Genomic DNA, 24,318 nt, shown 5'->3' on the forward strand with positions numbered 1-24,318 from the left:
GCATAGTTCTTCATATTCTGTTGTCTTTTTAATTATAATGTGTGATGGTCCAATTGAAGTGCTGGTTCGGAGGCATAATATATTTAATGTGTGTAGCACAGAGGGCTAATGATCAGGCCTGTCAAATATGAAATTCATTTGGACCTGCAGGAGTTTAGGTTACCAGTGAAAATTAGTTGGCTTCTTGTATGGTTGCAGCACTAAGAATCCTACCCCTCTCCTTTGAAAACCATGAGGTCTAAATCTGACCACATCCTTTCTCTGCCTCCAGTGGTTCCTGATGTGATGGTTAGCTAATATTTATTTTATTCAAATATAGGGCTCTTTTCTTTGTTTTTTAAAAAGACAGATACCATATCTCTCATATGCTGTGGTCTCCTATCCTATTGGATAGGAGCTGGTCTACATCGCTGCTTAAGGTGATGTAACTTAGTCACTCAGGGGTGTGAAAAAGACACCTTTCTGAGAGATGCAAGTAACATTGACTTAAGCGCTGTCCATACTGGCGCTATGTCGGCGGGAGATGCTCTCCCACCGACATAGCTTCCACCTTTCGTGGAGGTGGAGTAATTATACCAATGGGAGAGTGCTCTATGGCATATGGCACAATGGCATAGTGTCTTCCCCAGACACCCTACAGTGGTGCAGCTGCGTCAGTGCAGCTGTTCTGATGTAGCACCATGGTGCAGACTTGCCCAAGGTGGAACTGGATCTTGTCCCAGGTCTTGCCTATTTGCTGTGAGAAAATCCTCAGCTTGATATAGTAGCATTCCCTTCGCACATTAAGAGCTTTGCAGTTACAGAAATTACTTTTTTCAGCTGCTCACCACTTAGAAACTAACTATAGGAAACTGGTCAGGGTGATTTTTTTTTTCTTAGATGTGTAATTTTTCCCCTCTCCCCAGCCCTTCTCTCTTCATCTTGTATAAGCCTGCAGTTCTGGCACCCTTCATGAATGCTCTTAACAAAACTAATCTGAGTATAAATTTTGCAAAAATTCTCCAGATCGAACTTTTTTTCATTTTGATACCTCTGCTAGGTAAAACTCTCTTAAATTCTGTTGTCCTGGGCTGTTAACAGTATTAATACAAAAACACACAACTCCCCCCAAACAGCTGTTCTCTTTCCTGTTAGAAAGACTGATCTATAGCTTAAAAAAACCAAAAGGTACATTTAGCCAGTTTCACAAGTTGCTGCTGATGAAGACACCTCTAATGGGACCTTGATTTCTGTTTTTCTGTCTCAAGTTAAATAGCTCTTGCACCCTAGAGACTTCTGATATCTTAGTTCAGTTTCCTCTGCTGATGAAATAATAGACTTGGGCTTCATATCCTTAATGCTTCTATCCGTTTTATTGTCTGACTGCAGAAATGCTGCTTATTAGTTCAGTATAAAACTCTATTAGGTATTGTAGCGTGATCCCAAGAGTGTTAAGTCACCGCAGGAGTCTTAATGCAAGTTCACATTTATATTTGGTGTGATGTTCAGTAAAATATTCTAGAAATGCCCAACGTCAGAGGCATCCATGCGCAAATTGGGCTTTCCACAGAAGTAGTGGTTGGCCATGTGCCTCTTCTCCCCCCATCCTATAAATAGAAAACCATCTACTTCCTATAATTGCACCTCTTATTGAGAGAGAATGCAAACTGCCAGCTATGCTTTTAGATTTATTATATGTTGACTGGCCTTGGCCATGCTCTTGGGCTTTCTTTGCCACATCCAGCATCCAAACATGGAGGTTACAGCTTTATGCTATCTGGCTTCCTCTTCATGCTTTTGTTTCCTGCAGAGTAGGAGGAGTCCAAGTCAATATGGTTTTATGCATGTGTAAGTGGGGAAATAGTCCCGCTATTGTGGGGAACTTTCCTGGCTTCTGCACTTACCCTGGTGAAGTGGGCTAACGAAAGGATCTGAGTCCTCGCTCCCACTTCCTTTACCCAGTGACCTCCCTGCCCTTGAGGACTCCCCTTCCACTCTCCTGTTTGACACAGTCCTCGTAACCCCAACAAGGCTGGGCCCAGGATTCCTGGGGGGCTCGACCCCCCAGTCCTGCTGCAGTCACCTAGGACAGGGGCTAGGGTGTCCCCACTCCGGGGTACTCTCTCTGCACTGGGCACTTCTCTGACCCACTTACATACAATTTAAAGCAAATGCAAATTATTTAATCAACAATTAATTTTAAAAAGAATAAGGAAAAATGGGAAAGGTTAAAGGAAACACATCACCCTGCTCTGTGGCAGGGAACATCACAAACAGTGTCTCTGGAATGTCAGGGCAGTTCACAGTCTGTTCCTTGTAAGTCCCAGGCCTTCTGCTCAGGCCCTGGCTGTGCTGCAGGGATGCTGTGGGTTGGACACTTGCTCTGGTGGTGGCCACACGCTCTCAGGCTCTAAGTGGTAGGACCCTTCTTCCCAGTGTCACCCCTGCCCTGTCGGGGTTACGATCCAAGCCTGGCCTGCAGAGCCTCTTGGCTGAGGCGTCTCCCTGTGCTGGGCCCGCGCCCAGGGTCCCCCTCGCGCTCCCCAGCTGCTCACTGCACCCAGCTCCGGACTGCTCCAGCTCCACCACTCTGTCTCAGCACTGCTGCTGCTGCTCTGCCTCCAGCTCCCTGGGCTGCTTCTTTGGCCCCTCTGGCTCTGGTTGCTACAGCTCGGCTCCCAGGACAGGTCTGCTCTGCAGGCTGCTTCTGTGACTCTGCTCCCAGCACGGACCTGCTTCCTGGTCTGCTTTTCTGGCCCCTCTGGCTCTGATTGCTGCAGCTCTGCTCCCAGGGGAAGTTTGCTCTCTCTGGGCTGTGCCTCCTGGCTTTGGGGCTGCAAGTCTGCTCTCTCTGGATCTGGCCCAGCTCTGCTCGCCAGCTCAGCTTGGTCCCCTGCTTTCTCCTTAGCTTGGCCCCACTCTGTCTGACCCAGGCAATTCCAGTTCACACGGAGGACAGGACCGCCCTGGCCTCCTGACTCCCTGATTAGCCTGCCCGCCATAGCATTCAGGCTGACCTGGAGCATTGGTCTCTCCCCATTGTTCCTGGGGGCTGTCAGTCTCAGGGTCCTTATTCCCCATCGACCCTTCCCCCTTTTTAGTACTGGGAGCTAGCAACTAAAACACCTCCACTGAATGTTAGTAAGGGGGCAACAGTCCCCTTACACATGGTAAAACAATGTAAGGCCTTCTAGGATTGAAATTTTGGGAATTTGTTTGAGTGAAAGGTCCTAGGGGTTTTTGGTCTCTGCATACTTTTGTCTTGTCCTTGTGAGTGCCTCTTTTGCATCTTTCTGGTGAGTGCCTGTGGGATGAGGCCCTTACTGAGCCAGCTGGAACGCACAATTGAGCTCAACTCCAGTTAACACTGCTGTGGTTCAGTGCCCCTCCCAAGTAGACTGTCCCACCTTGTTGTGTGGATGATGGGACGCACAAGTAAAAGTAAGGGGAAAACCAAGAGGTGCCATAAGTCTAAATTTCAGAGAAGGGACCACTCCCTTTACCACTCACCTTTCTTGAATCTTCGCTAGTTTATGCAGGATCCTCGATCCCTTTATACTGTTGCTTTGTCCTGGAGGCCTCTCTGGGTTTACTAATTTTGTTTCAAGATCATGGTCCCTGGTGGTGGGCATGTGTTAATTTGTAGATGTGGCAAGTGGAGGTATATAACCTCCCTTTCTTCAGGGGGAGGTTACACTTATCCTTCCTAGTTTAAGGTTGGACTGGACAGAGTATGTAGCTCCTTCAGGTCCAAGCGCTCCTGGTTTTCACACCTGATGACCCTAGCTGTCAGACATACCATTTGATGCTGGGAACTCAAGTCATAATGTCCCTAGGTCTGCTCCTGTCTGTTATTCCAGAGCCCGGGTGTGCTTGATCCACAAATGCTAGAGTAAGATTCATTTGATTAAGTATTTTGAGCAGAGAAGGGGTGCTGTATTGGTCATACCTGTGTCACAACTGTAGTATGCCGATATGAGGCTGTTCAGGTTATTTCTTCCATTTGTCTTGTCTGTTGCATTCCCTTCTGAAAGACTTAACAAAAGATTTGTGCTCCCTTCAGAGTGCAAACCACAGGTGTGTGTTTTTTTTTTGTTTGTTTGTTTTTTACCCGCAGGGTCTCTTTAATTGAACTGGATTAAGCTCCCATCCTTTTTTGTTTTAAGATAAATTTATATTTTTGGTCATCTTTCATACTTTTTCCTATTTCTCAGCTGATAGTTCTCCTGCAGCCCTCAAGGGCAGTAGATCAGAAGTTTGATACTTAAAGTCACATTTCAATGGCCATTTCTCATTTAGGAAAATTGGGGAGTTAAGGGCAATGTCAAGCGTACTGTGAATTCCCTTTCCATGGGACAAGTCTCTGTGTAGATTTTTTTTTTTAAATTTTTTTGTTTAGACTGCCTGAGCTAGCTTGACTCCTTTGTTTCATATTAACTGGCTCAAAATGGGAATGCCTGTAGGGCCGAGTGCTTAGTCATTGGAAATGTGTTAATCAGTCAGCCAGCAAACTGTAAACCACAGTGGGAGGGCATTCAAGCCTGTCCTTTAACAGAGCTGAGCGTATTCTTGGGCTGAGATAGAAAGCCATAGTGAATGAGGCATATGAATGGGAACCTAATCTCATCTTTAAACTGGGAGCTTGTTGGGGTATATGGAATACTGATCTTGCGGGGTTTGTTGCTTAGGTAATTTATATGTTTGAATAGTGCCTAGCACAACAGCATCTCAGTTCTGATGATGCCTCTGGGTGTTGTTGTGACACACAGAATTAACTATCATATTTGGTCATCTTGTATTAAAAGTGGGATGTGTTTTCATGGGTTGAATTCTGCTTCAAGCACACTCATAAGGTATGTCCCCTTAGTTCTGTTTGCACAGGTTGCTTTATAACTTGTCTGAAGAAAATACAGTACATGTCTTACTTTCTCAATTAAAATGTAAAATTTTGTTGCGCTATAACTTCCTGCAATGTATTACTCTTAACGTGGTTATAACATTGATTGGTTTTAGTCCACAAGGCAGAACCAGTGCTAGAATGTTTGGTGCCCTAAAAGTACTAACTGCACTTTCACGTGTGGATTGTCTAGCAGACTTGATGCATAAGAACTAGCCCAGTCTGGTGTCTACAGAGTATTTTGGAGTAAGTCTCCCAGTTGGGTTGGCAGGCTGGGACTAGAGGGGCTCTAAAATTAGCGGTAGAGACAGCACTTTGAATTGCAGCTCAGGCTCTGAAGCTTAGGGACTGTAATCGAAGCCCCTTAATCTTCTCTTTTGGTAAGCTTTTTAGCTTGAGCTCTCTGAGGCTATCACTATAAGGCATGTTTTATTAATCCTTTTAATCACTCTTGTGACTCTTCTCTGAACCCTCTCCAATTTATCAACTTTCTTCTTGAATTGTGGACATCAGAACTGGGTACGGTACTCCAGCAGCGGTTGCACCAATGCCAAATACAGAGATAAAAATAACCTTTCTACCTTGAGCAGGGCCGGCTCCAGGCATCAGCGAACCAAGCAGGTGCCTGGGGCGGAAAATGTAAAGGGGCGGCAGGACGTCGGGCTCTGGGGCGGCAATCCGCCCTTGGCGGCGGCGGGAATTCAACGGCTGCTCCGTCACAGCGCGTTTCGCACTCGGCGGCAATTCGGTGGCCGCACCATCACTCCACCTCCGTGTTTGGTGGGCAGGATTCCGCCTCCCCGTTCGGCAGCAAGTTTTTTTTGTTTTTTTTGTTTTTGCCGTGTGGGGCGGCAAAAACGCTGGAGACGGCCCTGTACTTGAGATCCCTCTCTTTATCCATTTTAGGATTTCATTAACCCTTTAGGCCATAGCATTGCACTAGGAGCTCATGGTCAGCTGATTATTCACTGTAACCCCCAAATTATTTTCAAAGTCACTGCTTCCCAGAATAGAGTCCCTCATCTCATAGCCTACAGTCTTTGTTGCTAGATGTATACATGTGACTTAATATGCATAAATGTACATGTTGTTTGATTAGACCCAGATCGCCCTGAATCAGTGACGTGTCCTCTTCGTTGTCTGCCACTGCCCCCCAATTTTTATGTCCTCTGCAAACTTTATCACTGATTTTGTGTCTTCTTCCAGGTCATTGATAAAAATGTTAAATAGCATAGGGCCAAGAACCGATTCCTTCAGTACCCCAAAGAAACACGCTTGCTCAGTGATGATTCCCTGTTTATAATTGTATTTTGAGACCTATCAGTTATTCAGCTTTTAATCCACTGAATGTGTTGCATATTAATTTTGTGTTCTTCTATTTTTTTAATCTCTCTTCATTTACCCCTCTTCCAAGAAAAAACTCCACAACTACATGCTTCAGCTTAATGAATTGACCTGTGTTCCTGAAAAGCATTAATTTGACCTGATGAAAACAATCAAAGGCCAAAAACTTTCTGCCTGAAAATTGGAGAAGTCTAAAAACAGACACTGAAACTGAAAGAGCAATGGTATCTTTTATTTGGTTGTTTCTTTTGTTTGTTTTTTAGACCAATTTTAAAAAGAAAGTTATAGGGTTGCCAACTTTCTAATTACACAAAACTGAACACCCTAGCCTAGCCCTTTCCCTGAGGCCCCGCCCGCACTACATTCCCCCTTTCTCGGTGGCTCAGTCTCTCCAACCCTTACTCACTTTCACTGAGCTGGGGCAGGGGGTTGGAGTGCTGTAAGGGGTGAGGGAGCTAACTGGAGGTGCGGGCTCCGGGGTGGGGCCAGAAATGAGGGCTTCAGGGTGCAGGAGGGGGCTCCATCTGCGGGTTCGGGCTCTGAGTTGGGGTGAAGGGTTTGGGGTGCAGGAGGGTGCTCTGGGTTGGGGATAGGGGTTTGGAGGGCAGCAGCGGGGGATTAGGGCTGGGGCAGGAGGTTGGGGCATGGGAGGGGTGCAGGCTCCAGGAGACGCTTATCTCAGGCAGCTCCTGGAAGCAGCTGCATGTCCCCCCTCCAGCTTTTTTGCCAGGTCCGGCCAGGCGGCTCTGTGCACTGCCCTGTCTGTAGGCGCCACCCCTTCTGCTCTTATTGGCCGCGTCGGAGCCGGGGGGGGGGGACAGGCCAGCTGATTCCTGGGAGCTGTGTGGCACGGAGGCTAGCAGGGAGCCTGCCAGTCTGCTACGTGGCACTGCCAACTGGACAGTCAATGGCCCGGTCAGTGGTGTTGACCGGGCTGCCAGAATCCCTTTTCGACCGGGTGTTCCAGTCAAAAACCGGACACCTGGTCACCCTAGAAACATGTTGGGCTACATGAATGATGTAGTAGATACTGAAATGGTTTTGCACTTTGGGGCACTTGCAGGAAAACAAATGTGTAGTTCATGTTATAACATGAAAAATCTGTATTAAACTTTCATTCCCATAATTTTGTAAATACTACTGCTATTTTTTAGTCTGTTTTTTTAAAAAAGAACTGGGTCTTTGCTTATTTGTTGGCCATTAATAGAACCTAGTTGCTTTTTCATTTTATTACTTTTTGAGACTGAGAAAAGCTAATTTTGAGCTCAAACATGAGTTGGTACAGACTTACTCAAGCCTGTCCTCTGTAAAATGGCAAGATGAATTATTAAAGTAAAAAGTAAAGTTGTGCAATCTGTTAAGAGGTTATAGATTTTTTGCTTCCTGCTAAAGAATAACTTACCCGCCATTTTTAGGGCTGCAAGAGTACATAACTTCATGTTAATCATTGGTCAAAACAAAACTAAAATTGAACGTGCTTAGCAATTAAATTCAGCTTGAAGGTCTAACCAACATTAAACACTTCATGGTTGCAGAGCTCTACAAGCTGGATGGATAGACTGCATGCATACACAAATGTGCACACACACAGAGAGTTCTGAAAATTGAAGAGACAATAGTTAAAAAGATAAAAGATTAGTTAGAAATTTTAATGTTATGTGTTAAATTATATGGAATTAGAGCAAAATATTGTATATGATTCTTCAGTTGACGTATTTCAACCGGTGTAGTTTAATTCTGAGTCCTGTTCCAGAGCCTAGTAACAGAAGCTCTCTAATACTGCAGTGCAGGAGAGACAAGTACAACGCCAGGTTTTATTCCATGCCAGGGCTGGTTTTAAAGGGCTTGGGGATAGCACATCCAGTCCCTGCAGTTGCTCAACTGCAACTCTTAACTGATTAAGGAGTGGCACTGGCTGGCGTTTTAAGAAGACCTTGCAAGCTCTGCTGGCTGGTGGATATAACATTGCACTCTCAGGGCAAGGAGGATTAAAAAGGTTAGAAAATTCCTGTGAGGTGTTGGGATTACCTGTATTTCTAAAGGAAGAAAGGATAGCTTTCGGGTGAGGGCTTTTTTTGTTATGTGAAAAATGTTTGTGGTAAATGTATAGTAACAGAATGACAGGAGCGGAGTTGAAACCTGCACAGGGGTTATGAATGTATTCTCCGTAAGATGAGCTGAATGAAATGCAATATAGGAATTGTCAGACTGGGTCCTATCCAAAGTCCATTTCATCCTGTGGCCTGTCTCTGGCAATAGCCAGTACCAGATGCTTAAGAAGAAGATATAAGAATCCCACAGTAGACAGATGTGGGATAATCTGCCACCTGCATTAGTTCTCATTCTATTTTCTAAGAGAGAGACATTGGCTAAAGACCTGAACCATGAGGTTGAATATCCTACTAGAAGTTTTGTTAGTAGTAACAACTTGGAATATGACAGGTTTCAGAGTAGCAGCCATGTTAGTCTGTATTTGCAAAAAGAAAAGGAGTACTTGTGGCACCTTAGAGACTAACATTTATTTGACCATAAGCTTTCGTGAGCTACAGCTCACTTCATCGGATGCATTTAGATGAATCCGATGAAGTGAGCTGTAGCTCACGAAAGCTTATGCTCAAATAAATGTTAGTCTCTAAGGTGCCACAAGTACTCCTTTTCTTAGTACAATTTATGTCACTCTTTTGAAATGTTTTGTTTTGACTGCTTGATTTAGAACAATATTAAACTTTGAATTACAAGGCTTTTATAAATGCACAATTTGTGCAGCTGCTGTTCACCAGTTCTACAATGTGTGATGATGGGAGACGCAGCTATTCCAGAATGTAACTAATGGGGAGGGGGAGAAGAAATTTTGTGCAAGAAACAAGATGAAGAAGTGTATTGTTAATGAATGATGAAAGTTTGCCTAGTCAGCTGTGGATGAGAACTTCAGGAGGAAGATAAAGGCTCAAGTATAGGAAATCTTTTTGATTACAACTGCAGATATGTTACCTTTCTCTAACCAGAGATGTTGGGGGGGGGGGGGTGGTGGTAGGAGACAGACTTTAAATTAACAATGATTTTATGAGCTTATTGTTTTGCTCTCCACTTTATAAAGGAGACCCCCATAATTAGGATAGTGCTTAGCTTTTTGTTATAATTTTTTTTTGTTTTTGTAACCTCCCTTGCTATCTTCATCAACACTGAATGAATCAAACCACCTAAAGTTCCTAGGTATGTGCTCCTCTGCTATAGAACTATGTTTTTCTAAAAAGGCTTGTGTAGTTGAACAATATGTTAATGAGAGATAAGTTACAAAAATTTAAGTATTTTACTTTTTGGTAAATTGCTATATTTTTGTTCGAAAGTAGTCTTAGAAATGGCTTGGCCTGTTACTTATTCTTGTAAAATGTAATTTAAATTAAACGTTACCCAAATGAAGCTCTCAAAGTAGTTATTACCAGGACCGGCTCTAGGAACCAGCAAAGCAAGCACGTGCTTGGGGCGGCACAATTTCGGGGTGGCATTCCTGCCATCCTTTTGGAGGGGGGGCAGTTATGCTCTCGAAGCTTGGGGAGGCAAATTTTTTGCTTGGGGGCGGCAAAAAACCTAGAGCTGGCCCTGGTTATTACAGTGTCTTTGTGCATTGTTTGGACGTTATCACATTTTGCTCAGGTGAAGAACCGGTTTTGGGGAGAAGGAGCAGAGTGTCTGGTATAGGACAAGAAATCCCCAGATATGGCCTAGCTCTGGTGTTCAGAAACTCCTAGAGCACATAAGGCCAGGAGGATGCTGACGCTGGTTTACATCAGATTTAAATTTCACTTATGTAAAGAGTAATTCATTATTTCTTGAAATGAATAATGTTCGACAGTCTACTCTTCTAAACTCACCATAGTTTAGGATCCTGTTAACTGTGGGCTTTGAACAACACTCAACTATTTTTGTTTTTACAAAAAGAAAAATTGTATAAAAAACTAAAATTTCTAGTTAACAGATGACAAAAGCTTAAGGAAAAAGGGTAGGGTGTATGTGAGTGTTTGTGTGCGCAGGTGTGCAAACTTATAAATGCTTTGTCCATTTAAAAAAAGGAAAAAGCTAGGCAATCCTAAATTCTTGGCTTTCAAATGTGTATCTCCTTAAAAATACTCCAGAATTCTCTAAGGTACAATATGCTATCTTTTTATCCCTAAAGATGTAGATTTGTATTTATAATCTTAACACTATCATAAAGTCCTTTTTTCTATGGGACTGTCAGAAGACAGAAACATCTTTTGATCTTTCAATAAAGACAAACCAAAACAATATATTAGTTATACCAATGCTTCAGCTGAGGAACTAAGGCAAGGTAGCTATCACCTCTCTAAAAGAAAAGGAGTACTTGTGGCACCTTAGAGACTAACAAATTTATTTGAGCATAAGCTTTCGTGAGCTACAGCTCACTTGATCGGAGCTCACGAAAGCTTATGCTCAAATAAATTTGTTAGTCTCTAAGGTGCCACAAGTACTCCTTTTCTTTTTGCGAACACATACTAACACGGCTGCTACTCTGAAACGTATCACCTCTCTAACCTCTTTCCCAGGCATGGTCTACACTACAAAGTGAAGTCAATGTAAGTTGCATTGTATCTATACTCAAATTTGTCTCTGGTTGACTTAAACTTCCCATGGCAGTGACGCAGTAAAACCACCTCTCCAAATGTTCTAGAGCCATGGTTGACCTACTGAGGTGTGAGCGTAGATGCTGCATGACATTTGTTGACGCTAAAAGTCCTCCAAGCAGCTGTGTCACAATGTTGTGTTCCCTAAAACAATGTCCACTCTGGTCACAGTTTTAAACTCCGCTGTGCAGGGGTCACGGAGATCAGAAGCAGGTCCCTGCATGTTTTTGAAATGTCTTTGTCTCATTGTCCATCTTGACGAGAAAAGCTAGCAACTTACCCGTGTTGGGTCCAACTGCCTAACTGACCTTACTGGCTCCATGCACTAGACATTCCTGTATGGAGTAGACAGAAAATATTGGATCTCCTGGGTCTGTGGGGAGAAGAGGCTGTGCAAGCACAGCTATAGATCAGCCCTAGAAACATGGACATCTATAAGCAGATTGCTTGGCAGTTGCAGGCAAAGGGGTATGACAGGGATTAGCAGCAATGTTGTGTGAAAGTGAAAGAACCGCACCAGGGATACCACAAGGCCAGGGATTGCAACAATAGATCTGGTGCTGCACTGTAGACTACTTCTACAAGGAACTGCATACTGTACTTGGCAGAGACAATACCACCACTCCACAGAGCATTGTGGATATGCTGGAGGAATCTGAGCTAGAGATCTCTTCTGTGAACAGTCAGGAGGAGGAGAAGGGGGGAGACATGGCAGGGGACTCCAGCAATGCCCGAAGCCAGGACCTATTTGAGGTGTAGCCAGTCCTGCCAGGCGAGTGCAGATGAACCTGACGAAGGGGAAGGGAACTTGAGTGAGTATGTGTGTGCATGCATTTCTCCTTACAGTGTTTAAAGATGGTGCCGGGCCCATGTCTGTCTGTCTGTCTGTCTTTCTCGTGTGTGTGTGTGTGTGTGTGTGTGTGTGTGTATAGATATAGTGCCAATATACGTTGCCACTTCCCTATACTTGTACCCGTGGAATAAGGATTGAAATAATATTACAGCTTCATGCGACTGAAAATCCTCTTCTCTCTTCCCCTACTTCTCCTTTCCCCTGGCAGGGTATATGCATCCTGGCTGGGGCTGTAGAGTGCTATTGTGTGGAGGTGCTCCAACACTGAAGCTTTTAAGTATTTCTTATTAGAAGTGTTTATGGGAATAACAGAAGGGAGTTTTTGAAACTTACTTTTCCCTCTCCCTTGCAACTGTAAATCTGATGCTATTTCTGGCACGGTGACCTTGGGGGGTGCCACCGTCATGCCCCTGATGAGGAGGAGAAAGAAGAGGACTAGAGAGGACATGTTCTTTGAGATCCTGCAAACCAGCGCTGTATTGGATTGCAAATAAAGGGCTTGGAGAGCCAATATGACCAATAGTAGGGAGAGAGGAGGACAGGAAACAGGCCTAGGAGTCCTACCAGGACAAGGAGAGGAAAATGCACTAGGTCATAGTAGGTCTTCTCAGGCAGTAAACCCAAAAGCTGCAGACCCTGGTTGACCTACTGGTCCAAAAATCAGAGTATTCACCATTTGCAGTTCTTGGAGAACCACATGGCGTTACGCCCCCCACATACACATCAGTACTTGTACCACTCCATGCTGTGGGACAGCAAGGAGAACCACAGCTTTACATACGCTGACCTCTGAGAACCATATTTGGTGTATATGTAGCCACAACAGACTGTTTGTGCACTCAAATGGATGTAAATGTTTACTTCTTTTCTTATTTAAAAGTTTCACCCCCGTTAATTTGTTAAAAAAAAATTGTATAACGTTGGATGTGGGTTTTTGTTTTTTGGGGTTTTTTTTGCACATTGATTTTTCTGCACTGTTTTTCCATGCAATAGAAGTCTATTTTTGGAAAATGAAATCTTTATTAGTTTTACAGCAAATATTGCAGAATGCAAACCGTACTTGTAAATGTACACCGAGCGCCACATAATTGATAGCTTCAGGAAAATACCCAGTCATAGCCATAAACATACAATAATCACTACACTGTTAGAAGCACCCAAAACTCCAGCACAGAACACGACTGTGGCTGACTGCTAAAGTGCCTGATAGTGATACTGAGCTCCCTGAGGCTAACAAAGAGAAGGTTATAGAGTGGAATCAAGTCATGCCTTAAGTATCTACATGGGGAACAAATGTTTAATAATCATAGAACTGAAAGGAACCTTGAGAGGTCATCTAGTCCAGTCCCTTGCACTCCTGGCAGCACTAATTATATAGACCATTCCTGACATGTGTTTGGAGATTTTTAAGAGCAGGTTAGACATTGGAGATTCCACAACCTCCCTAGGCAATTTATTCCAGTGCTTAACCACCCTGACACTTAGGAAATTTTTCCTAATGTCCAACCTAAACCTCCCTTGCTGCAATTTAAGCCCATTGCTTTTTGTCCTATCCCCTGAGGTTAAGAAAAACAATTTTTCTTCCTCCTCCTTTGTAACAACCTTTTACATACTTGAAAACTGTTATCATGTCCCCTCTGTCTTCCCTTTTCCACACTAAACAAACCCAATTTTTTCAATCTTTCCTCATAAGTCATGTTTTCTAGACCTTTAATCATTTTTGTTGCTCTTCTCTGGACTCTCTCCAATTTGTCCACATCCTTCCTGAAATGTGGTGCCCAGAACTGGACACAATACTCCAGTTTAGGCCTAATCAGAGCGTAGTAGAGAGGAAGAATTACTTCTCATGTCTTACTTACAACACTCCTCCTAATACATCCCAGAATGATGTTCGCTTTTTTTTTTGCAACAGCATTACACTGTTGACTCCTATTTAGCTTGTGGTCCACTATGACCCCCAGATCCTTTCCTCAGTGCTCCTTCCTAGGCAGTCATTTCCCATTTTGTATGTGTGCAACTGATTGATTGTTCATTCGTAAGTGGAGTACTTTGCATTTTTCCTTATTGAATTTCATCCTATTTTCTTCAGACCATTTCTCCATTTTGTCCAGATCATTTTGAGTTTTAATCCTATCCTCTAAAGCACTTGCAACCCCTCCCAGCTTGGTATCGTCCGCAAACTTTATAAGTGTACTCTCTATGCCATTATCTAAATCATTGACGAAGATATTGAACGGAACCAGACCCAGAACTGATCCCTGAGAGACCCCACTCGTTATGCCCTTCCAGCATGACTGTAAACCATTGATAACTACTCTCTGGGCTCTTCAGACTAGCAAAGAACAGTATAACAATACCATTGCTGGAAGTTGAAGCTAGACAAATTCAGACTGGAAATAGGGTGTAAATTTTTAACAGCGAGGATAATTAACTTACCTATTTGAACATCTTACTAAAGTTGTGGTGAATCACTGAGAACTTTTAAATCCAAGATTGGCTGTTTCTCTAAAAGATATGCTCTAGGAATTATTTTGGGGAAGTTCTATGGCCTGTGTTTTATATAGGAGGTCAGATCAGATGATCACAATGGTCCCTTCTGGCCTTGGAATCTAAGAATTAACCCATTGTTGTATGGGTCATAAGTGATGATCTCTTTAGCATTCTTTACTGACTCATGGTGCTATTTAATGGTAGTTTTGGTAGAGCCAGGAAATGGAAACTTGTGTGTTATGTTGGGAAAAGCAGACTATTAATGTATCACTTTTGAGGGTCTCAAAGCTCTATATTTAACTGTCTAAAAAAATACTCCACTTGATTTTTATATATCAATAATGACAGTTACAAATGTCTTTCCTATAGTTTATCCTTGTCATGCATTACCTAAAACTCCTTATTGCGGAAAGTGCATTGCTTTATGGAGTGGTGCCTTTATTGGAACATCTGTTTTTAAAGACATGCACCTGGAAGCAGTATAGTGAAGAAAGAGTGTACTTTTTGAGGTCCAATCAGGAAGAATGGTGGTACAAGTCTTTGTCTTTGAGGATTTACTCTCATTCAGTTTTCCCATCCAGTGTGAGGAAAGCAGAAGGATAAGATTTCAGTGAACACTGCTGATCTAGAATGTCATGTGGCACATACTATCAAATATCATATTAGTATATTTCCTCTGTTGAGGAGACTTGGGCAGAGGCAGTGAATCAGGTTAATAAACTTTTAGCCATGAAAAATCAAATCTCCCCCTCCCAACCCCCCCTCCCCCAAATCTTCCATTTCAAATTAGCATAAGATGTACACCCTTTGAAGCCAATGAAGAGACTCCAACTGACTTCAAAGGAAGTTTTATCAGGCCTTTAATTTGTGACAATCTCATAAGAACAACACGTCCTTGTAAGATTGGTTATTGCAATTCCTTCCTAGGAGGATAATAGTACTTCAGATGGTAGCAGACTGTTTAGCTCACTAATTTGAATGACCACTATTGTATTATTTCTGCTTTTCTGTTTGGTACATAGAACTTAAACTTCATGTTCATTTGGAGAAGAAAAAAAAAAGCAAATAAACTACAATGTAATACAAAGTTCACCTTGCCCCTTGCAAACAATGGGCGTATCAAAAGTATCTTACTGGCTGATCAATTAGAGTTGTGATTTGTTTGGGAATTCAGTTTAATTGCACAAGCTGGACCTTACTAAACTTTTTTTTTAAATTGTTTCATGTTTCTATGAAAACTATAACCAACTTCGAGCACAGCTATATGCGATACCTCTGCTTCTTGGGGGACAAAGACTGGCAGGTCTGAGACCGTTTCTCTCTTTTAGCACACTGGGTCAATCTTTAGCGCTATGCATTGTCTTGTGTGTGCTTTCTTTTAAAGATGTCAAGAGAGGCTGAATGCAGCACAAAACCTCTAAACCATGCATTTAAAGCTTCCATTTAGTACAGCTCTTGAACTGGTGTGCTTTGGGAGTTCCTGAGTCCCATCCATTACTTTAACTTTCTTCACTTAGGAGAATTTCAAAACTCCTTTGAGTGGAATGATACTTTATAGCATGTATTTAAGTGTAAGGAGGGGCAAAATACCACCACAGTATAAAGCCCAGTCACCTGCTGACTTTAGACATAATGGTGGAAACCTTAAATAACAGTCATGAGTTCAGGTAGCTGTCTCACTATAAAGCCCTGTGTGACTGTCCCTCACTACTTATCAACGTTTATCATGTCCTTAACAATGATGCCAACCGTAAGCCCTCTTGTACAGTTTATCCCACGATTATTTCCTGGCGTTCTTCCATGCCTGCCCCCTTTGCATGAAAGAAATTCACTGGTTTCTGAACAAGCTACGAGCAGCGGGCATCTCAGTTACAATAATTGAACCTTAGGGTCATCCACTATTATAAGGTGGTTGCATGTAAAAAAAAGTGAAATTGTACATATGATGGCAAAACCAGTTTCAATGGAATCTTTCCCCAAACTGTTTGTTTGTATTACTGTAGCACCTAGGAGCCAGGCCCCAAGCAACATTTAGCTGGGCACAGGGCAAACACATAACAATGGGCTGCCATTCCATCCCACACAGATACAGAAGCACAAACATATTCCCCGAGATTATATACATAACACTAAGTCAAACTTAAATGTCCATAATTTAGCCTGTCTCTTTTTTTCTTCATGGTGAAGGGCTTGTGGCCCTCTTGCCGGGCCCCTCCCTTGGACTGGGCCCTGGTAAAGTGTATCCATTTCCCCTCCCCCACCACACTTTACTTGGGGCCTGTCTAGGAGCCTTAGTCATGCACCAGGATGGTGTACAAACACAGAAAGACACCCTCCCCCCGCCCCAAAAGTGTCTGCCCCAAGGAGCTTGCAACCTAAGACGAGACAATAGGTGGACACAGGCAGATGGGGAGTACAATGAAACAGTGAGATAATATTGCTCAGTATGACAGACTGGTCTTAGCACACGAACCGCCTAACTGTTACCAAGGGTTTTGTAGGCATCGCTGCAAATGAGAGTATTTTTAAGGAGGGGTTTGAAAGAGGATTCTTTTCATGTTGCTGACAACCTTTTTATTTTAAAAAGGCTGGCCAAAGCACAGCGCACAAAAAAAGCAGTGTCAATATTGATGTTTAAAGACAATAGAATGTGTCCGCATGATCAACTGCTGTGCAAGGTGATGAGCTGGTAATCTGCGTTTTCAGAAACTGCCACACCGGTCTCTGAAAAGTTATTTTTAAGCTTTGTATCGGCCAGAACACAGAATGTCCTTTATTTCAGTGGTTTTCAACCTTTCCAGACTACTGTACCCCTTTTAGGAGTCGGATTTGTCTTGCATACACCCAAGTTTCACCTCACTTAAAAACTACCTGCTTACAAAATCAGACGTAAAAATACAAAAGTGTCACAGCACACTATTAGTAAAAAAATTGCTTACTTTCTCTGTATGAAATTTTAGTTTGTACTGACTTTGTTAGTGCTTTTTATGTAGCCTGCTGTAAAACTAGGCAAATATCTAGATGAGTTGATGTACTCCCTCGATAGACCTCTGTACCCCCAGGGGTACACATACCCTTGGTTGAGAAACACTGCTTTATTCCTTTGCTTGTGGGAAATCTGGGGGTGGGTGGGTTAGAAATCAAGATAATAAATACTTGAAATTTTGTACCATATCTAGATCTCACTTGCTGTTTCTGTGTGTTGTTTTTCTTTCCTCATGCACTGGTACTATTAAATACACGTTTGATTAAAAAATGATAAAAATATCACTATTGGCAATTAATACCAAAATAAATGTCCTTTTCAAAATCATATGACCTTGTATTGAAGAGATGAACTTGAAATATGAGAAGCAGGAATTCCTGTGGAAATTCTCTGGATCATTTGAGATTTCAGATGGCCCTCTTATGCAAATCATCCTTCCCACCCCTTCTCCCCCTTTCAATACTCTGGCAGTTATATTCTTGCCAGCTTTTACTATGGCGGGACTAAGAGCCCTTCATGTCTCTGTTTGGCACTGTTCTCTGGGAGCTGAACTGTAGAGCTCCCTCCATAAGGTTTTCAGAATTTAACTCAGCATTGAAAAATAGACCAGACTCCTTCTATTCAGAGACTCTCTCAATTCTTTCATGTTTGGGAAGTAGTGATCTCGAATACCTTCAAAGATCACTTGTATTTGCATGAGTAAAACACCTTTCTTTTTTTCTTTCTTTCCTATTTTATTAGGACGAGTCTCGACTCCTCAGAGTTAAGGTTGTTTCTGGCATTGATCTAGCAAAAAAAGACATCTTCGGAGCCAGGTATGTGTATTGCATAAAAATTTATAGTACGGGCACCAGAGCAATTTTATAGCTGTTTATAAACACAGTGAAAGATTCTGTGATGTGATTGCAACCGATGTAGATCATGGGATGTCTGTTAGGAGGCTAGCAAGCAATTTAGTCTCACACCCTCTGGGATAGGCCCTCCCACACCACAGAGTAGTGTTCTCCAGTTTGTTTTCTGCCTCTGCGATAAGCACTACGCAAGGAGGTAGCTCAAGTTTTGGTAGTGGTTTTAGATACTGTATTTAAAATGACTTTTTTTTTCTTCCCCTCTGATTTTAAGAGGGGCAGAAGGCATGAAGGATGCAGTAACTCACTTTAGTTTCTGATAAAGCACCATTCCTACTATTGGTTTCAGCAGCAGTTGTGCTGGTAGGATTGTTGCACTGTGATTTATTGTTTTTGTTTGTTTGTTTTTGTTTTTGTTTTTTGGGTGTGTGGGGGCACTGTGGTTAGGGCAGTCAATCTTATCTAGATGTCACTGGTACAGTTCCTGTGTACTCTGCCTTTTAAAAAGAAGGTGGTTTGAAGGGTTTCCCCACCCCAGTCCATGTGGGAGAAGACTAGGAAGTGTTAACGTGAAAAGAGCATGGAAGAGACCATGCTGATGATTTTGCCAAATAGGAAGCCTTCGCACTCCACAGGAAGGGCCTGTTTAATAAAATGCAGATTTAGTGAAGTGAAAGATTTATCAGACTGAGGAGTCAGCACTTATGCAGCCATTTCACAGATTTTTTTTTGGTTTTTTTTTTTCCCCACCTGCTAAGTGTTTCAGGAATCACTGGAATATGCAGGCTCACAGTTCAGTTAGGGTGAGAATTACAGAAGTTTTTCAACTGAAGACGGTGTCTGGATGAAGAGAGAGAGCCTGCCAGAGGGCATAAGCCAATTTTCACACAAGTTGCTGCTACCTGTCAATCAACAGAATGTGACCAGACCATGGTCTGCACTGATGTAACCCCAAACAGGGTGACAACTGGCAGAAATGAAAGCTGTGGTTAAGTGTTTCTGATGAAAAAAGTATGGAAAGGCTGCTTTGCTTACTTCCAAGTCCTTTCCTTTTAACAATTTATATATTCATATACACTTTTTTGCTCCCAGCCTAGTCTTATGTTACATGCACTAAACCAGTGGTTCTCAACTTTTTTTCATTTGCAGACCCCTAAAAAATTTCAAATTAAGGTGTGGTTCCTTTGGAAATCTTAGATATAGTCCACGGACCCCCAGGGCTCTACAAACCACAGGTTGAAAACTACTGTTCTGTGGTAACTGACAACCTTTCACGGATCTCTTAGATGCAGATTGCAGACCTGCAGGGGTCCGCAGACTATAGGTTAATAATCACTGTACTAGACAGCCCAAGCCAAAACTTGCAGTCCTGAAGGAGTGTCCACTTAAACGTAAAAACACACTCTCTCTTTCTCTCTCTCTCTGAGAAGTGATATTTCATGAACGACCATGCGAATTAATAGGATGGGCATATTTGAGAATTTTTGGAGTGTGCCTAGAAGGTAAACAAATCCAAACCTCTGGAGACCACTGATAGTGAGGGAGTGAATTCTAAAGTTAAGGACCCTTCACAGAAATCATTCAGCCAGCAACCCCCTTTTCAAGTCCCCTTTAAACTGAGTAGGTTCTAGCTCGAGTATCCCTGCAGACCTCAACCATGTTGCATGAGGAGAGAGGTAGTTTCCAAACCATTTAGAGCTTTTTAGGTTAAGACCCACAGCTTGAATTCCACCAGAAAAGTTACTGGCAGCCAGTTTAGTGCTGACGGTAAAGAAGTGGACTCCATTACTCAACTAACTCTCGCTTCTTAATGTATTAATGAGCCTCCCTATGATTATTTTGTGTTTCTTTAATTATGCAAAACTGTACTCCATAAGCTTGATTATCTAGTTTGAAACTACTTAAAAGCAGTAATTGACGGTTTAATTACCTTTTGATTTTTGTGTGTGTGAATCTTGCAACAAACATTCCTTTGGTAGATATGTGCAGAATGTGGTAAGACAAAGCCCTTTCTTTCTCCCCTAAAATTGCTATTTGAAATAGCTTTTGACTGCGGACCATAAGCAACAATAAAGTGGCTCATATTTAGAAGTGATCAGATACGTAGTGCTTGCTGAGTAGATTAGTAGCACTACTGTTAGTAGTGTTGGCTAACTTGCACTACCGGAGTACAATTGCTTGCATATCCCCCATTAGCATTTATCTCATGGGAGGCCTTTCACCTACTCTTGCAGCTGAGGGTGAGATGCTGCAGTAGCAAAGGGAAGAGGGAAAAGGGGAACACATTCTGGAGGAGGGTGTTCTGGAGAATGGAGAAAACAATTTCCATTAAAAAAAAAATTAAGAGTAGAACTATATTTTGTTAACTTTGCATTTTCATCACTTTAATTTGGCCTCCAACATTTTTGTACTGGTATAGACAATGACTGGCTTCATGTATTTAATTGTCACAAATGAAGAAAATAAATCTGGCCAAGTTTTAACTAAATGTGACCATTCATGTAGTTTATTTAAAAAACAAAATAAACTAGTGTTTGGGTAGGCCAAATTCTCTTATCATAGAGAATGTTAGTGTTGGGGTGTAGTGGCAAATTTAAAAAAATCTGAGGAAAATGAAAAATTCCTTAGCATACATGTAATTCTTTACAGGATACATGGAAAGTTTATAATTGAATCCCTGGCACTGTAGTATCTCATCAGCCAAACCTCTCATATTTAAGATGCCTTAATCAAAAGAAAGTCTGAAGTTTGCTGAAGAATGGATAAAACTCAAAAATCAGTGTTCTGTGAGTTCAAATGCTTAAACTGTGTGAATTGGCAAAGCGTTCTATTGGTATGGCCCTTAAATATTTAAAGTAACTTTTGTCTCAAGTCCAGTAGGGTTTTCACTAAGCTAAACAGTTGAAAACATAAGTTGGAGTATGTTTTTAACTTTGTTTGAAATAGATATTTGCTAAAAATGATATGATGTGGCATCATACATTATCAATTTTACCGAAATGCTTGCACTGCTGAGCTGACAAGCTTTTCAGAAAGCTTTTTGTGGGAAAAAATTTTTTTTAAATGGACTTGCACTTTTTGCTGATAGTTTTATAGTCATGGTGCTTGCCACAAATATCCGTATCATTCCAATGTAATTGTTAGGCATACCTCCCCTAAAAATTATCATGCTGATAAATTTGTGTTGAGTTAATCAATAATCAATGAGGAATGGAATTCTACACTACTTATGCTGTAGAACCTAATTTCAAATAAAAGTGGCTGGAGGAAAAGTGTGAAATTCTAAAGCTTGTTAAATTTTCTGAAGCATGGCATATGTGTCAGATCTCCTAAAATAGCACTCAAATAGTCATATCAAAGAGGGTGGTGTTCTGTTGGTAGTGGGTGGGAGGGGAACACGCACACAGCATAACTCTGTCGCCTGTTAAAAAAAAATAATTTTTTTTTTGGGAGGGGAATCGTGATGGGATAATCTTTCAACACTCTGTCACTGGTTCAAATCTTGTCAAACTCGGCAGCAGCTGAAAGCCATTGTGACACATTTAGTTTTGTGAAGTCTGTGGATATCGCAGACTAGCTGCTGGGTAGTAAGTGTCCATGTCATGGAAAAGCCCATCATGGTTGCCACCCTTTTCGGCAGACTCAGAGAACTGAACTGAGTGGGCCACGTAGCCTGAACCATTCTCTTGTTCATAGGTGGGAGAAAGCACAGAGGTGGAGAGCAATGAATCAAAAGGGTGGAGGTAGGAACAAAGAGGGAGTTACGCAAATTAGTTCAGTGCCTTTCTCCAGAAAGATCTCTGATAGTGCCAGGTTCTATTTTGCAGACTTCTGGTGTAAATGCGTGTGACGATGTCTATTTTGTATAGCGTGCTGAACCCACACTCCTCGTGTGGCCCAATCTCTGCAGTGCAGGAGTGGGGGTGCTCGTCCTCTCTCCCCCATTAAGAGGTGGACTGGTGGATGTCCTCTTTACCTCCTCACATGTGCTCCAGGCCTGCGGAGCCTCTACCTCCCCTTCTCCTGAATGCAGGCACCTGGTGGGTGGACTCTTTCCTCTGGCTCCCCCATTGGCTAAGTCTGTCTCTGTCTCTGCCTTTTGGCTGGTGAGTGGAGCTCTTATCTGGGCAGCCCCACATGGGAAGGAAAGGTGGGGTGGGTGAAAGCAGGGGCTGTGGAAAGCCATTTAAAGTGGGAGGCATAGATTCTTTTCCTCCGACCCCTGTCTGATGCTCCTTGTCCCCTCTCAGGTGCCCTTTCCCATCAGCAGCTTGACACCTCTGGCCCATGAGCCCCTACAACCTCCGCCCCCCTTTGTAAAGGGAAATTATGCCTTGTCAATCTACTAGAATTCTTTGAGGGGGTCAACAAGCACATGAACAGGGGGAATCCAGTGGATATAGTGTACTTAAATTTTCAGAAAGCCTTTGACAAGGTCCCTCACCAAAGACTCTTAAGCAAAATACTCTATCATGGAATAAGAGGGAAGGTCCTCTCCTGGATCATTAACTGGTTAAACTTAGGAAACAAAGGGTAGGAATAAATGGTCAGTTTTCAGAATGGAGAGAGGTAAATAGTGGTGTCCCCCAGAGGTCTGTACTGGGACCAGTACTGTTCAACATATTCATAAATGATATGGAAAAAGGGGTAAACAGTGAGGTGGCAAAATTTGCAGACGATACAAAACTACTCAACATAGTTAAGTCCAAAGCAGACTGTGAAGAGTTACAAAGGTATCTAACAAAACTGGGTGACTGGGCAACAAAATGGCAGATGAAATTCAATGTTGATAAATGCAAAGTAATGCGCATTGGAAAACATAATCCAAACTATACATATAAAATGATGGGGTCTAAATTAGCTGTTACTACTCAAGAAAGAGATCTTGGAGTCATTGTGGATAGTTCTCTGAAAAAAATCCACTCAATGTCAAAAAAGCTAACAGTGTTAGGAAACCATTCGGAAAGGAATAGGTAATAGGTAAATATCATATTGCGTCTATATAAATCCATGGTACGCCCACATCTTGAATACTGTGTGCAGATGTGGTCACCCCATCTCAAAAAAGAAATATTGGAATTGGAAAAGGTACAGAAAAGGGTAACAAATATGATTTGGGGTGTGGAACTAAGGGGGGATATGATAGAGGTCTATAAAATCATGACTGGTGTGGAGAAAGTAAATAAGGAAGTGTTATTTACACCTTCTCATAACACAAGAACTAGGGGTCACCCAATGAAATTAATAGGCAGCAGGTTTAAACCAAACAAAAGGAAGTGTTTCTTCACACAACGCACAGTCAACCTGTGGAACTCTTTGCCAGAGGATGTTGTGAAGGCCAAGAACAGGGTTCAAAAAGGAACAAGATAAGTCCATAGACGATAGGTCCATCAATGGCGACCCTATCCTCTGCTTGCCAGAAACTGTGAATTGGCGACGGGGTGGATCACTTGATGGTTACCTGTTCTGTTCATTCCCTCTGAAGCACCTGGCACTGGCCATTGCCGGAAGACAGGATACTGAGCTAGATGAACCTTTGGTCTGACCCAGTATGGCTGTTCTTATGGCGTGAGGATCTGCTGCTGTTGTACACATGAGCACTTTTGGGTGAACTGACACCCCCCCAAAAAGGTTCAGTTTGGAAGATATAGGGAAAACGTCACTCCATTATGATACACCCATCCCATAGCCTTGCCACTACAGGATGTCACTCCCTGTGTTGGTGGGGCATCATTGCTCACAGATACTGGCTGTATATATCATGTGCTCTCTGGATGACTGAAGGCTGTCAATTTCCCAGAGCTTTCTTTCTGTCTCCTTTCAAAAGCGAAAAATATTGTGTGAGGAGGGCAGTCAGGTGACCTACACTAAATATTGAAACACGTATTATCTCTGGAATGAGTGACTCATAAAGTGTTTAATGAAATGTTATTTTGAAAACCAGCATGAGTACTGCATAATTACAGTCAGAGTAGCTGATAAGCTACTTCAGGGTTGTCACAGCAGTATTTAATACTGGGGCACAATAATGTGAACACTACTGTGTGCCTATGAAAGGTGCCTTACAAAACATGTTACATCTTATATATACAACCATCTCAATGGGCTTTCTTTTAAGTATTTAATATCAGGAATTACTGCTATGGGTCATCTTAATTTTAGACATTAAAAATGATCACTTGCGAATTGTTGGAGTTTGAAAGTCCTCTTTTTCCACTGATTACTTCTGAAGAAAATCACTATCATTTGGAGTACTTGAGAAAGTATTTTAAAACAAAAGT

At 42.3% G+C, this 24,318-nt stretch overlaps 1 protein-coding gene across 3 annotated transcripts in view; it reads left to right on the forward strand.

Annotated features, from left to right (window-relative positions):
* The window catches only part of NEDD4L (NEDD4 like E3 ubiquitin protein ligase), a 351,255-nt gene that overhangs the window by 63,788 nt on the left and 263,149 nt on the right, over window positions 1-24,318 (forward strand). For all 3 annotated transcript variants that reach the window (XM_074952404.1, XM_074952405.1, XM_074952406.1), the window contains exon 2: window positions 17,931-18,004. In XM_074952404.1, the coding sequence (XP_074808505.1) occupies window positions 17,931-18,004 (74 nt within the window). The remainder of the gene's footprint in view (window positions 1-17,930; window positions 18,005-24,318) is intronic.

The sequence above is a fragment of the Natator depressus genome, chromosome 5 (genome assembly GCF_965152275.1).
Source record: "Natator depressus isolate rNatDep1 chromosome 5, rNatDep2.hap1, whole genome shotgun sequence".
NCBI classification, from domain to species: Eukaryota; Metazoa; Chordata; order Testudines; family Cheloniidae; genus Natator; species Natator depressus.